This window comes from Eretmochelys imbricata, chromosome 23, assembly GCF_965152235.1.
Source record: "Eretmochelys imbricata isolate rEreImb1 chromosome 23, rEreImb1.hap1, whole genome shotgun sequence".
Lineage (NCBI taxonomy): Eukaryota > Metazoa > Chordata > Testudines > Cheloniidae > Eretmochelys > Eretmochelys imbricata.
The window spans coordinates 7,368,430-7,380,531 of NC_135594.1; the positions used below are offsets into that span (position 1 = coordinate 7,368,430).

The 12,102-nt window shown below is 46.0% G+C and overlaps 1 protein-coding gene across 2 annotated transcripts in view; it reads right to left on the minus strand.

The window, feature by feature from the left end:
- The window catches only part of CLPTM1 (CLPTM1 regulator of GABA type A receptor forward trafficking), a 46,741-nt gene that overhangs the window by 32,310 nt on the left and 2,329 nt on the right, over positions 1–12,102 (minus strand). For both annotated transcript variants that reach the window (XM_077840715.1, XM_077840716.1), the window contains exon 3: positions 4,657–4,780. In XM_077840715.1, the coding sequence (XP_077696841.1) occupies positions 4,657–4,780 (124 nt within the window). The remainder of the gene's footprint in view (positions 1–4,656; positions 4,781–12,102) is intronic.

The window sequence follows — 12,102 nt, forward strand, 5'->3', positions numbered from 1 at the left end:
TTAGCTTATGTTGCTTGGGAAAGGGTTTAAACTAAACTGAAAAAAACACTCTTATTCTGGAAGAAAGTGTCTGCACAGGGAGTTACACGGGTATAGTTATACAGATTTAATTATACCTGTACAACTGCAAACACTTTCCTACGTAGACAAGCACTTCAGTGTAGACACTACCTTCAGTGAGGCAGGATTCTCCCATCGGTGTAAGTAATCCACCTCCTCCAAGAGGTGGTATCTAGGATGGAATTCTTCCATTGACCTGGAGCTGTCTACGCTGGGGGTAGGATACATCTACACAGCGTACCTGACAATGGCACAGTTGTACTGCTGCAACCGCACCTTTGTCAGATTCGCTGTGTGGCCGTTCTCTCTCACTGCAAGAGCGCTCTCCTGGTGACAAAATAAAACCAACCCCAATGAGGGGCAGCAGCTTCGTCAACAGACATAACGCTGTCCATAACAGCTCTTTTTGTCACTAAAACTTTTGTCGTTTAGGGGGGTGTTTTTTCAGACCCCTGAGCAACAAAAGTTTTAGCAACGAAAGTGCCAGTGTAGACATAGTCTTATGTCAGTATAGCTATGCCTCTAAGGGTGTGGATTTTTCACACCCCCAAGACAAATAGAGAGCCTAAGACAGAGAACGTGGAATAAGCTCTGTAATGTGACAAATCCATCTATGCTCTGAAGTCACAGTGCCACTCAGAAGAACTGCTGCAAATCTAGGTGCTTATGACACCGTCAAACAACAGACTTCAAAACACAAGTGAGCAAACCTACAGCAGGAAATGCACTAGTGCTACCCGGTCCCTTTTAAAGTTAAGAAAACAGAGACAACGAATGAGCACCTTGCTTCAGCTGCACGGTAGAGTAGAGGGTTAAGGGCAGGGCACCACATATTCCATATAGAACTGGGATAACCCCGATGGCAACCACCCCCGTCCATGCATCCTAGACAGAAGGGTACAGAGCTAGCTTTAGTGGCTCATCTCCCTGGGTCTCAGCTGCTGCACCGTTCTCCAGACAGCCCTGATCACCACCTGCACTTCCAGCTTCCCTGCTGCAAACTAGCCCCCAACTCTGGCATCCTGACCCCTACAGCTTGGTCCCGTTGAGCAGAGCAGGGAACACATGCTGGAATCCAACTGGCTTTCCACTTGTGGGGAATGCTGCAGAGCTAAAGATGGGTGAAGACAGGATCCAACGGGGCAGAGAGACAAGACAAAACATCAGCACTCAGCCATAGCAAAATGGCAAAACCCACAGCAAAAAACAGACTCCACGACCTCCTGGAAATATGCCAAGTTTGCAGCTGCAGAACCATGGAGTACATAGGGTCCTGACTGAATGGCGGTTCACACCTTAGAGCTATTTTGTTTGGCTCTCTGCAGCCTTGCACTAGCATCACAGCGGCAGTTTCTGCTTGTCTCACAGTTTTAAGGTTATAGGACTAGAAACATACATTTTTTAAAAATGAGAGCTGAGATTCTGAGCCTAATTCTGCAGCAAGAGGCGAATACCTCAGTACTAGAGGCACAGGCCTAGGAGACAAAAGACTGCAGCTTGACACTGGTCCACCACAAGCTTCCCACATGACTTTTGACAAGTCCTCTTGATGGTTTGGTTACCCAGTGTGAAAATGGGGGAGGAGGGGATGATGTGTGGGCAGGAAGTGGGTGCAGCTGCACAAAACCAGGGTGACATGCAGAGAATTCTGGTCAGTCAGTGGAAGAGAACAGTAAACGTGCAGCGTCCCAGGCCCACCGCAGAGCCTATTGGCGCTGACCCATTTGGGAAGTGCTGATCAGTGAGAACCATGGAGCTGACAGGGAGCTGGGTGCACACTTTACAAACTTTGCTGGACATGCTCAGTGTGTGATGTCCAAAACCAGTGTCCTCTGGAAAGAGGACAGACACTGCTCCTCAGCAAGGGAAAGCCTAGCTTTCAAATCTCCACTAATTCAGCTCCAGGGTTGCTCGAATATAGGCCACAGGAATCTGCCTGACAGTGGCAGTTTAGGGTTCATTTCCCAGAGTTCTATTTTCACTTCCCTCCCATTCAAGCTGCTCAAACTTCAGAGATCGAGCTTCCAAGTCTCCTAACCAGCACCTGGCTGATAGCTGGGGGAAGAATGTTGCCGTACCACATCCTTCTCTGCATCCCACCACGGATGGGAACTGGAAAGAACTCTTCCAGACTCCGATCCTTTAATGGAAGGAAGTTATTTCAGGGCTCAAAACCACTAGCCAGGAAACCATGGTTTGGGGACCAAGGTGTCCCTTGCACACACAGGACAAGATTTCTCCACTGGCTCTCACTTTACCTCCTTTTAAACCTCTCTCATTTCCTGCAACCCCACCCATCTCTTCTCATTCCCACTTTACTTCTGGGGGAATTCTGAGCCACTGCACATGCACAGAATTCATGCCCCCCCAGATTTCTTTGCTTCCCTGGAGAAAAATGACTCTCTGATAGGGAAGCAAAGGGAATCCACAAGCGCAGTCATGCAACTCCCCAGCAGGATGTTTTGGGTGCCTAGGGCAGCCAGCAGAGAGAAATCACTGTGAGGCAGAAGGCAGGACTGGGGAAGACCCAGCTGGTGGCACCTACCCTGTGCTGGGCTCAACTGCTAGTCCCGGCTGGGCTGGGGAGGATGGGACTTCCTCTTCCACTGCACAGCATCCAGGACTGGGTCAGACCCACCCCCAGATTTCTCCCCAGTCTGCAGGAAGCTCTGCAAACACTCTCTCCCGCTCCCTTCCTGTGCCCATTACTCATCAGCTGCAGGGGGAGGGATCACTGTACAGGGAGTTGCTCCCCCATCCACCCAACCCCCATGCATCCAGACTCCCTCATACCCTGCCCTCCCCTCCGCACCTGGATCCCCACCACACTGAGCCCCACTCCCCCAGCATCTGGACTCCCCCATTGAACCCCTTACACCCAGACCTCCCTGCTGAGCTCTCTTCCACACACCCCCAGACCCCTCACCCCCACTGAGCTCCAACTACCTTCACCTGGACCCCCCCTGCAGTCCCATTCCCTTGCACCCAGAGCCCCCCCTCAATCTCATGCATCCAGATCCCACTCAGCTGCGTGCACCCAGATCTCCCACTCAGCTGCGTGCACCCAGATTGCCCCACACAGAACCCTCTCAACCCACACCAGGATCCCCCCATGCTAAGCTGCTCCACACTTGGATCTTGCCGAGCTGAGCCTGCCTGCCCACACCTGGTACAGAGAGGCAGGGCCTTGGGGTGTTTCTGGGGCAGGCCCGGTCCTTGCGCTGTATCAGGGTAGGATGCAGCCTCAGCGCTGAGTCTGTGTCACAGGGAGGAGCTGTAGAGTGATCTCCCACCTCTATGCAACCAGTGGCCTGTGGTCCCCAATGCCACGCTGGAGCCTCCACATTTATTTGACAAATAAAATTTGCAGTATTTTAAAATATTGTGTGCAGAATTTTAAAATATTTGTTTTTTTTGGCGCAGAACGCCCTCAGGAGTACCACTTCAATTCCCCATCCGAGAACCAGGCCTGGGTTTTCTAGCTGCTGCCTAGCGTTCCTACAAGTGCTGCTCCTTTCAACTCATCATTTATACCTCTGCAGCAGCTTGCCCTGTTGGCTAGCTGATCACCTCTCAGGTGCACTGACACTCAAACTGCCCTGCCCTCACAGGGACAATCCCAGTAGTTGCAGCAGCTCCCACCTAGCCATACCCAAGAGGGACAGGAAGGTATCTGGGCTAGTTTATATGCAGGAGAGGAAGGGTTGCTAGGTTTCCTCCATGCCAACCTTCAGCACCAAGGAAAAAGGCTACTCAGGAAGTGGCCCTTGCCCTGGGAGAAGTTCAATATGGAGAGAGAGGAGCAGTGACTATGTAGCAGGCTGGGATTTGGAGACACCCTTGGGAGCAGAAGAAAGAGAAATGAACTCCCCACCCTAGATGCTATCCATGGCAAAATCCTAGTGGGAATTGGAACTGGGCCCACATAACTCAGCCCGAGTTCACTCCAATCAGAACACACTGAAAAAATGCCCTTACCTTTGGAATTCATCAGCTGCACAAAGTCAAATATACCAAAGCTTGACCCCCCTCACCCCTCACACAGCCCTTTCCTCCCAAACCCTTCCCAAAAACACTCTCCCTACCACGTCCCCCTTCCCAGAATCAGCCCTCTCCCCTCCATTGCATCATTCACTTTTTCAAGGTTTTTTTTTGTTTTTTTTTTTTTAAGGAAAGCTGAGATTCTGGAACAAGTCTGGGTGGATTCTGCAATTGTGTGCAACATAGGAGACCCGTATTGCCCTTCAAGAGCATCTTGAGGATTTTGGCCTGAGTCACATACACTGATTAATTCAGTCTTGCCATCCCTGGGAGATGGTATCACTTTCCAAGTAGGAGAACTGAGGTGACGTGAGTTACACCAGGTCACATAGTGGCAGTGCGGGGTTCATTTCCCAGGGTTCTAGTCTCAGTGCTCTGCCCCAAGCACTAATGATGATCCTTTTGGGACAGGATGATACAGACACCTGGACCACAGGTCATATTTACCCTACATCTGAGATTGGCCCTAACAACTGTCTGATACCCATGCAGTTGGGGTGGCTACCCCTACTCAGAACCTGGGTCAGCTAACAGGCCTGCTCCTTTCACCATTACCATTAAAGTGTCTTTAGGGAAGAGGTTGCGGCTTGGAACACGGGATGCTCCGCCAGTGCTAATCTGATCCTGTGGTGCCGGCCCACGACGGAACCAACTGCTGATGGCCCAGATGATAAAGATCCTATGGAAGAAAAAGGGGGAGTGAATTAACACTGACATTTTACCCAGTCCTTTCTGCCACAGCCAAATGCCCCCTTAATCACATAACAGAAGCCCCACACACCAAGCCTACAACTGAAGTGATGACAGATCTGTTAGGAGGACTGTGCTTGCTGTACAGCCAGCCAGCTCCGTACGGAAGAAGCTTCGCTGGTTTCTCTCGGTCACATCACTTTCTCAGACTTACAGCCTGTGGTCATGAGGCCCAGCCAGGGCAAACTGGTTCTGTGCCAGTTCACGGTTACAGACTCCTGCTGAGCAACACTATGAAAAACTGACTAGTCTGCGTGGGAAACTAAAACCAAGTACACTCAGTGCATGCCATTGATACACACAGCTTGGTCAGGAGAGCTGGGAGAACACCCAGTGAGATGAAGGGGCCATTTCACACCTTTGCAAGCCTCATATAGGTGTGCAGAACACTGATCCCTACGTTAGGCTCCAATAAGGGGTCTCAAGTGTCTCCCCCCACTTGCTGTCTCTAGCTGGCAGAGGGACTCTTCATAGCCCCTCTACCACCACTTTCCCTCCGCCCTCTGGCCCTTCTAGTTGTACCATGGCATGGAGAGGCTGGACAGAGTTGGTAGCTGAGAAGCAGTAAGGTGTGCCCAGCAGGAGGTGGCCCAGCCCCACAGGTGCCCCTTAGTCATAACCTCTTCACTATCACCACCACTTCAAGATAACATCAAGGTAAATTCACTGGCAAACAACTTAAAAGCAGAACAACAGTTGCCTTGTGCCCTACAAGGCTCTGAACGTGGGGCTACATTTGTAGTTCCTGGTTTTCAGAAGTTTTAAGTTTAGCTTTCCTTCACATTCTGGAAGGGTACAAGGCAGCATTCACCAGGCAACCTGAACTCTGCGTTAACAAACCTCTTCGGTGATCCAAATAGTCCACGAAAAGGCCACATACGTGAGAGGTCCCCAATGAATTCTCACACCATTCGACAGAGCAAGGCAACAGAGTAAGTGAGAATTTACTGTGATACAAAGACCACAGAAGTTGGCAGTGATGTCAGCTTTTAGTTAAGTACCCCAAACCTAAAAGCACATATGGAAGCCTGTGCAGATGCTCGAAAATAAACTATACCAATACCAGGGACTAAGAGAAGCCTTAATCACACAGAGAAATCTGCAGTACTGGATCCCTATACAGTAGATTCCAAGGCCAGAGTGGACCACTGTGATCAACTAGTCTAACCTCCTGTAAGGCACAAGCCAGAGAACTGCCCCAAGATAATTCCTTTTGAACTACAGCCTATCAAAAAAACGCTACTCAGCCCTCTGAGCGAAGAGAGGGCATGCCAAGTAGATATTACAACAGATTTCGTACACTTAACACTGAAACAGCTAACTCTAGGTGTTGCACATTTCCAAGTGGAAAGTCCTTGCTGACACCCCTTCTGCAAGCTAATTTGCCTTAGTAAGTTGAAAAGTTAACAGTTCCAATCCTTTCAAGGTTCAGTACCACAGAGGTATGCCAGTTACAATATTAAGCGCCATAGCCAATAGTTACAGTGAAGACTACATGGGTAGGAATTTATTTTCTAGAGCAGTTAGCCACAAAAAACTTGTTAAAAATGTGTTAAGGATACAGAACCAAGAGAGGTAGGACACTTCAGGCACTGAATGTGCGTGCTGAAATTTGTGTCCTGCAAGACTTGCATCTACTCTGAGTGCCACATTCCAAGCTCAACTTCTTTATCTGACCAGCCCAAGTCAGCCCCTCTGAGTCACTGGGCTGAATTCCCACATCGGCTCTGTTGAACGTAAGCTTCCACTCTTGCCTTTCTAGGCCTCTGCTCTACTCTTACCTCATCTGCTGTCCCCACCCTCACTTTGCAACAGTGCAAGCCCCAGGGTACAACTACAACGTGATTAAAAAACCACAGCACCAAGTCTCAGAGCTCAAGTCAGCTGCCTCAGGATCATGGTCTCAGGCTGTGGGACTAAAAATAGTGTAGACAGACAGGAGCCTGGGCTCTGAGACCCTCTCTCTTTCTGGAGTTTTATAGCCCTGCAGTCCAAGCCCCTGAGCTTAAGTCAGCTGATGTGCCAGTGGTCCTCTATTGCAGTGTAGACATACCCTCAGAGCCCCTACTGTTCCACATGCCAGCCTGGCCCATGCACGGAACAACTCTCCAACTCTCGTACCTCTGCAACTAGGAGATAGGTTTGCTTGAATCCCTGGATTTTTCAGGAAAGCAAAGGGGCCGAAGATTTAGTTCTCTCTCCTGGCTCAGTGAATCTTTTCCCTGGCCCACAGGCTGGAAACTGAGCTGTGATCACTCCTGAGGGGAGTCTGCCAAAGCGGATGAGAGTCACAGCATCCCATGAAAGAGCAAGAACATGATCCTGGTGGTGTCAGGGGAAAAAAATAAATGCATCTCCTTTTTGAGAAAGTGGCATGGGGAGGTGGCTTATTTTGACGAGGCTGGGTGCTTTGTAGTTGGAAGGCCAGGACACGAAGGGCCTATGAGGCTAAAAAAGGGTGGGGTGGGGCAGATGGAGGGAGAGCTTCTTAGAAAGTGGTGGGTAGGGGAAGCCACAGGCGAGTTTGGATTCTGCAGCCTCTCGTGGAGATCCTTAGTCTGCTGCCCACTACAGCCATGTCAGAGCCACCTTAAGGTGGCTGACAGGGGAGCACAACGCTGCCAGGTGCTGGATATACAGAGACTCGAGGGCAGGGTGGAGAGCAAGTGAAGTCCCCAAGCCTGTGGGCTGTAGCAGGACAAGACAAAGCACAAAGGGAATGTGTACAAGATGAAAAACAGCAGCTGTGGCCACTGCTCATCCTGCTGATCAGAACGGTCTCACTGGTCCCTCATGCTTCCCCATCAGTTTCTGGAATCCACCTGTTGTGTCATGTCTGTCTTTGACTGTAATCTCTTTGGGGGCAAGAACATTAATAGATTCCAAGGCCAGAAGGGACTGTTGTGATCATTCAGTCTGACCTTCCGTATACAACAGGCCAGAGAACTGCCCCAAAACCATTGCTAGAACAGAGCTTTTAGAAAAACATCCTGATTTAAAAATAGTCAATGATGGAGATGCCCAACCCTTGGTAAACTGTTCCAATGGTTAATTACTCTCACTGGCCCAATCAGAATTTGTCTAGCTTCAACTTCCAGTTATTGGATCATGTTAGACCTTTCACTGCTAAACTGAAGAGCTCATTATTAAATATTTGTTCCCCATGTAGGTATTTATAGACTAATCAAATCACCCCTTATGCCTCTCTTTATTAAGCTAAATAGATTGAGCTCATCGAGTCTCGTTACAAGACATGGCTTAACCAGGAGATCTTCAATGATCTAAAACTCAAAAGAGTCTTACAAAAAGTGGAAACTCGGTCAAATTATAAAGGGTGAATACAAATAAACAACACAAGTATGTAGGGACAAAAGTAGAAAAGCCAAGGCACAAAACGGGATCAAACTAGCTAGGGACATAAAAGGAAACAGGAAAAACATTTTAGAAATACATTAGAAGCAAGAGGAAGACCGAGGACAGAGTAGACCAGTTACTCAATGAGGGGCGGAAAGACAATAACAGAAAATGTGGAAATGGCAGAGGTGCTTAATGACTTCTTTGTTTCAGTTTTCACCAAGAAGGTTGGTGACGAATGGACATCTAACATAGTGAATGCCAATGAAAATGAGGTAGGATCACAGTCTAAAATAGGGAAAGAACAAGTCAAAAATTACTAAGACAAGTTAGAGGTCTTCAAATCACCAGGGCCTGATGAAATGCATCCTAGCATACTCAAGGAGCTGACTGAGGAGATATCTGAGCCATTAGCAACTATCTTTGAAAAGTCATGGAAGACGGGAGACATTCCAGAAGACTAGAAAAGGGCAAATATAGGGCCCATCTATAAAAAGGGAAATAAGGACAACCCAGGGAATTACAGCCAGTCAGCTTAACTTCTGTACCCAGAAAGATAATGGAAGAAATAATTAAGCAATCAATTTGCAAACACCTAGAAGATAAGATGATAAACAACAGTCAGCATGGATTGGTCAAGAACAAATTATGCCAAACCAACCTGATAGCTTTCTTTGACAGGGTAACAAGCCTTGTGGATAGGAGGGAAGCAGTAGATGTGGCATATCTTGACTTTAGTAAGGCCTTTGATACTGTCTTGCATGACCTTCTCATAAACTAGGGAAATACAACCTAGATGGAGCTACTATAAGGTGGGTGCATAACTGGTTGGAAAATCATTCCCAGAACGTAGTTATCAGTGGTTCACAGTCATGCTGGAAGGGCATAACTAGTGGGGTCCTGAAGGGATCGGTTCTGGGTCCAGTTCTGTTCAATATCTTCATCGATGATTTAGATAATGGCATAGAGTACACTTACAAAGGACAATACCAAGCTGGGAGGGGTTGCAAGTGCTTTGGAGGATAGGATTAAAATTCAAAATGATCTGGACAAACTGGAGAAATGGTCTGAAGTAAGTAGGACGAAATTCAATAAGGACAAATGCAAAGTACTCCACTTAGGAAGGAACAATCAATGGCACACATACAAAATGGGAAATGACTGCCTAGGAAGGAGTACTGTGGAAAGGGATCTGGGGGTCATAGTGGATCACAAGCTAAATATGAGTCAACAGTGTAACGCTGTTGCAAAAAAAGCAAACATCATTCTGGGATGTATTAGCGCAGCAGTATTGTAAGCAAGACACAAGAAGTAATTCTTCCGCTCTACTCCGCGCAGATTAGGTCTCAGCTGGAGTATTGTGTCCAGTTCTGGGTACCACATTTCAGGAAAGATGTGGACAAATTGGAGGAAGTCCAGAAAACAGCAACAAAAATTATTAACAGTCTAGAAAACATGACTTATGAGGGAAGACAGGGAAAAGAAAAGGGTTTGTTTAGTCTAGAAAAGAGAAGACAGAGGGGACATAACAGTTTTCAAGTACATGGAAAAGTACATGGTTTTTACAAGGAGGGAGAAAAATTGTTCTCCTGAATCTCTGAGGATAGGACAAGAAGCAATGGGCTTAAATTGCAGCAAGGGCGGTTTAGGTTGGACATTAGGAAAAACTTCGTAACTGTCAGGGTGGTTAAACACTGGAATAAATTGCCTAGGGAGGTTGTGGAATCTCTATCATTGGGGATTTTTAAGAGCAGGTTGGACAAACACCTGCCAGGGATGGTCTAGATAATAATTAGTCCTGCCTTGAGTGCAGGGGACTGGACTAGATGACCTCTAGAGGTCCCTTCCAGTTCTGTGATTCTATGACTTGTAGGTTCTAAAGGTTTGTATTGTTTTGTTTTTGAGTGCAGTTATGTAACAACAAAAATCTACCTTTTAGAGATGTAATTTCATGATAAAAAGATTGCATTATGGTACTTGTATGAGGTGAATTGAAAAATACTATTTCTTTTGTTTATCATTTTTACAGTTGAAATATTTGAAATAATAAAAAGTGAGCACTGTACACTTTGTATTCTGTGTTGTAATTTAAATCAATATGTAGAAAAACATCCAAAAATAGTTAATAGAATACCAATTGAAATTTATTAACAATGCAATTAAAACTGTGATTAATCACAATTAATTCTTCCGAGTTAATCACGTCAGTTAACTGCAATTAATCGACAGCCCTATTTTTAATCTCTCCTCATAGGGAAGAGGTTCTATACCCCTAATAATTTTTGTTGCCATTCACTGTATCTCTTTTTAGTAACGGAGCGACCAGATCGGCAAACTATATTCAAGACATGGGCATACCATGGATTAATATAGAAGCATTATGATATTTTCTGTTTTATTGTCTATCCCTTTACTACTAGTTCCTAACACTGAGCTTTTTTGACTGCTGCAGCACATTGAGCAGATGTTTTCAGAGAACTACCCACAATATCTCCAAGATCTCTTTCTTGAATGGTAACAGCTAATTTAGATCCCAACATTTTGTATGTATAATTGGCACTATGTTTTCCAATGTGTATTACTTTGCACTTAAAGAATTTTACCTGCCACTTTGATGCCCAGTCATCCAGTTTAGTGAGATCCCTTTATAACTCTTCACAGTCGGCTTTGGACTGACTTATTTTGATTAATTTTGTATCATCCGCAAATTTTACCACCTCACTTTTTCCAGATCATTTATTAATCTGTTGAACAGCACTGGTTGCTATGCAGACCCCGCAGGACATTGCTATTTACCTCTCTCCATTCTGAAAATTGACCATTTATTCCTACCCTTTGTTTCCTATTTTTTAAACCAGTTAATGATCCATGAGAGGACCTTCCCTTTTATCCCATGACTGCTTACTTTGCCTAAGAGTCTTTGGTGAGGGACTTTGTCAAAGGCTTTCTGGAAGTCTAAGTACACTGTATCCCCCTTATTGACATGTTTGTTGATCCCCTTCAAAGAATTTTAATAAACTAGTGAGGCATGATTTCCATTTATAAAAGCCATGTTGACTCTTCCCACAACAAAGCATGTTCACCTGTGTGTCTGATAATTCTGTTCTTTACTATAGTTTCAACCAATCTGCCTGGTACCAGAAGTTAGGTTTTACTGGCTGTAATTGCCAGGATCACCTCTCCAGCTTGGAGTTTAATTTAAGACTGTTAGCCTGGGAACCTGTCTAAAACAGAAGCCTGTTCCAGTCTTAAATGAATGACGTTAATTTAGAAGCATGGCAGGGGCCTACACCAGCCTGGAAAGATTGTCTAGTCTGTAAAAGACTTGTTCTAACTCTGGGGACTGGGAGCTAAACAGCATCAAGCTGCATAGGAATCTTTAACCTAAGCTATTTCCGTTCCCATGGGACTTATATTTTATTTTTCCCCTGTATTTCCAATGCTCCTGACTCTACATCTTTCCTCTTCAAAATATTAGAGCCCACAACTCTCAATTCACACACATTAAACTGCTCTCATCATCACCACCACCAGTGGTAAAAATCTCATCTGAAGCTGATCATGTATGTCAATATATATACACATATATATACACACACATACTCACTCTTTCACAATGGCCATGCAAAAGTTAAGAATTTTTTTTTTTAAAAACTCTACTGCATCTGCAAAACCTCCAGCAGCAATTTCTTTCAGGTTAGCAATTAACCTGATTAACCCACATTCTTTCCACACACTGGCTGGCTGCTGTGAAGCCTTCCTGTTCCCAAGAAAACTGAGTAGATTTAGCTAGAACTGTCTGCAGCCACATAAACAGGACACTTGGCTCTCTCCAGTCACGTTTTGACCAGTTTTCAGAGTAACAGCCGTGTTAGTCTGTATTCGCAAAAAGAAAAG